This window comes from Vigna unguiculata, chromosome 11 (assembly GCF_037176805.1).
Source record: "Vigna unguiculata cultivar grain cowpea cultivar isolate G323 ecotype 2 chromosome 11, ASM3717680v1, whole genome shotgun sequence".
Lineage (NCBI taxonomy): Eukaryota > Viridiplantae > Streptophyta > Magnoliopsida > Fabales > Fabaceae > Vigna > Vigna unguiculata.
Window position 1 is genome coordinate 2,679,679 of NC_140802.1, and position 1,609 is coordinate 2,681,287.

The following is a 1,609-nucleotide window of genomic DNA, read 5'->3' on the forward strand; positions in this document are numbered from 1 at the left end:
GCTACCATGAAAAGTCTCGTGTTGGAAGGATCATTGCCGGAAATTGTTAGGTCTGACACTATTGAATATTTGTATTTTACCCTGAAGTCAATAAGTGATGATTGTGTCGCTCTAAGGATCTTTCCATTGGATTCCCTCCCAAGACTCAGGATGTTGTATCTCAGTATGTTTCCTGATCTGGAGATGATTTCACAGGATCACGTTCACAATCATCTCGAGAGTATGACAATCAAAGAGTGCCCTAAATTTGAATCATTGCCTGCAAACATGCATATTCCATCTCTCAATGAGCTACTCATAAAAGATTGTCCAAAACTTGAGTCGTTTCCTGAGGGAGGTTTGTCGTCAAATCTAAAAACTATGACTCTCAAGAATTGCTCTAGACTACTTGTTGACTCACTGAAAGAAGCATTCAGAGACATTCCTTCTCTCGAAAGCTTGTCCATTGAAAAAGTGGATACAAAATGTTTTCCTGATGAAGGTTTGCTTCCACTTTCTCTTACTAAACTAGTCATCTGTGATTTTCCAAATCTAGAAAAACTGGAATATAAGGGTCTTTATCATCTCTCATCTCTCAAATCATTGCGTCTTGATAAATGCCCCAACCTTCGATGCTTACCAAATGAGGGTCTTCCCACATCGATTTCATATCTTACTATAAGTGATTGTCGTTTGCTCACTTACCGTTGCCAAGAAGGAGGCGAAGACTGGGAAAAAATTTGTCACATTCAAGACTTGTCTTTACGGCACCATCAGTGATGGGTTTGTTTGAAATAGTGATGCATTTGTTGGGCAACAATTTATTTTGTTTTTGAATATGTATCAACTATTTTTCTCTTTTGTTGCTACTCCTGCATAAAGCTTCTAACAATTCACCCATTCCATCAATTTACTTTAACATCATAATTATTATGCCTCTCTTTATAGACTATTAGCTTTAGAATAAATTCTGGTGTAACAAATATATTTACAATACACTTAAAATAGGAAGTAATCTTCCCACTTTTTCTCTCTTACATGCTCGTTATCCATATATTCCAACCTTCCTTCCTCTCAATTCTTTTACTGCTGCTAAGAATTGCATGATTTATTATTATTGTCAGATTATATGAGAATATATGATTTTAAATTGTATACAGTTATATTCAAGAATCACCCTTGAACATAATTACTGCTAATAAAAAAGAAATATTTATATGGTTTTTGGGAATTCTTTATCATATATGTTAGAAAAATTAAATTAAAAAAGTCTGGTGAAAAATACAACCTGCAATTTTCTGTGTATACTGCTATTGTTAGTCTGATATGAATTCTGGGATACTTCTTAGTCAAACTACAAAGGTACATTTGTTTAATTGTTTTAAGAAAAAAATATTTTTCTGATTAAATAATTAATTAGTATTTCTTTATATTCAGATAACTTTGTAAAATAACTTGTCTGACCGTGTCTATGCACGGATTGTTATTTTTTACTTTTTCTTAAATTTGTATTAAGAAAATTAATATAATTGTTATTATACTTAAATTAAGAAAATTAATATAATGGTCAGAAAATACACCTCAAAACCATGCGCGTTGAAAATTTAGTCCCTTCAAAGCAAAACATGAT

The 1,609-nt window shown here is 32.4% G+C and overlaps 1 protein-coding gene across 1 annotated transcript; it reads left to right on the top strand.

Moving 5' to 3' along the window:
* Window positions 1-848, top strand: LOC146880838 (uncharacterized). The gene has a single exon (XM_085668980.1). It carries the CDS (start codon window positions 7-9, stop codon window positions 757-759), a length of 753 nt encoding a protein of 250 aa, XP_085525106.1. The 5' UTR covers window positions 1-6; the 3' UTR covers window positions 760-848.
* The last annotated feature ends 761 nt before the right edge of the window (window positions 849-1,609 follow it).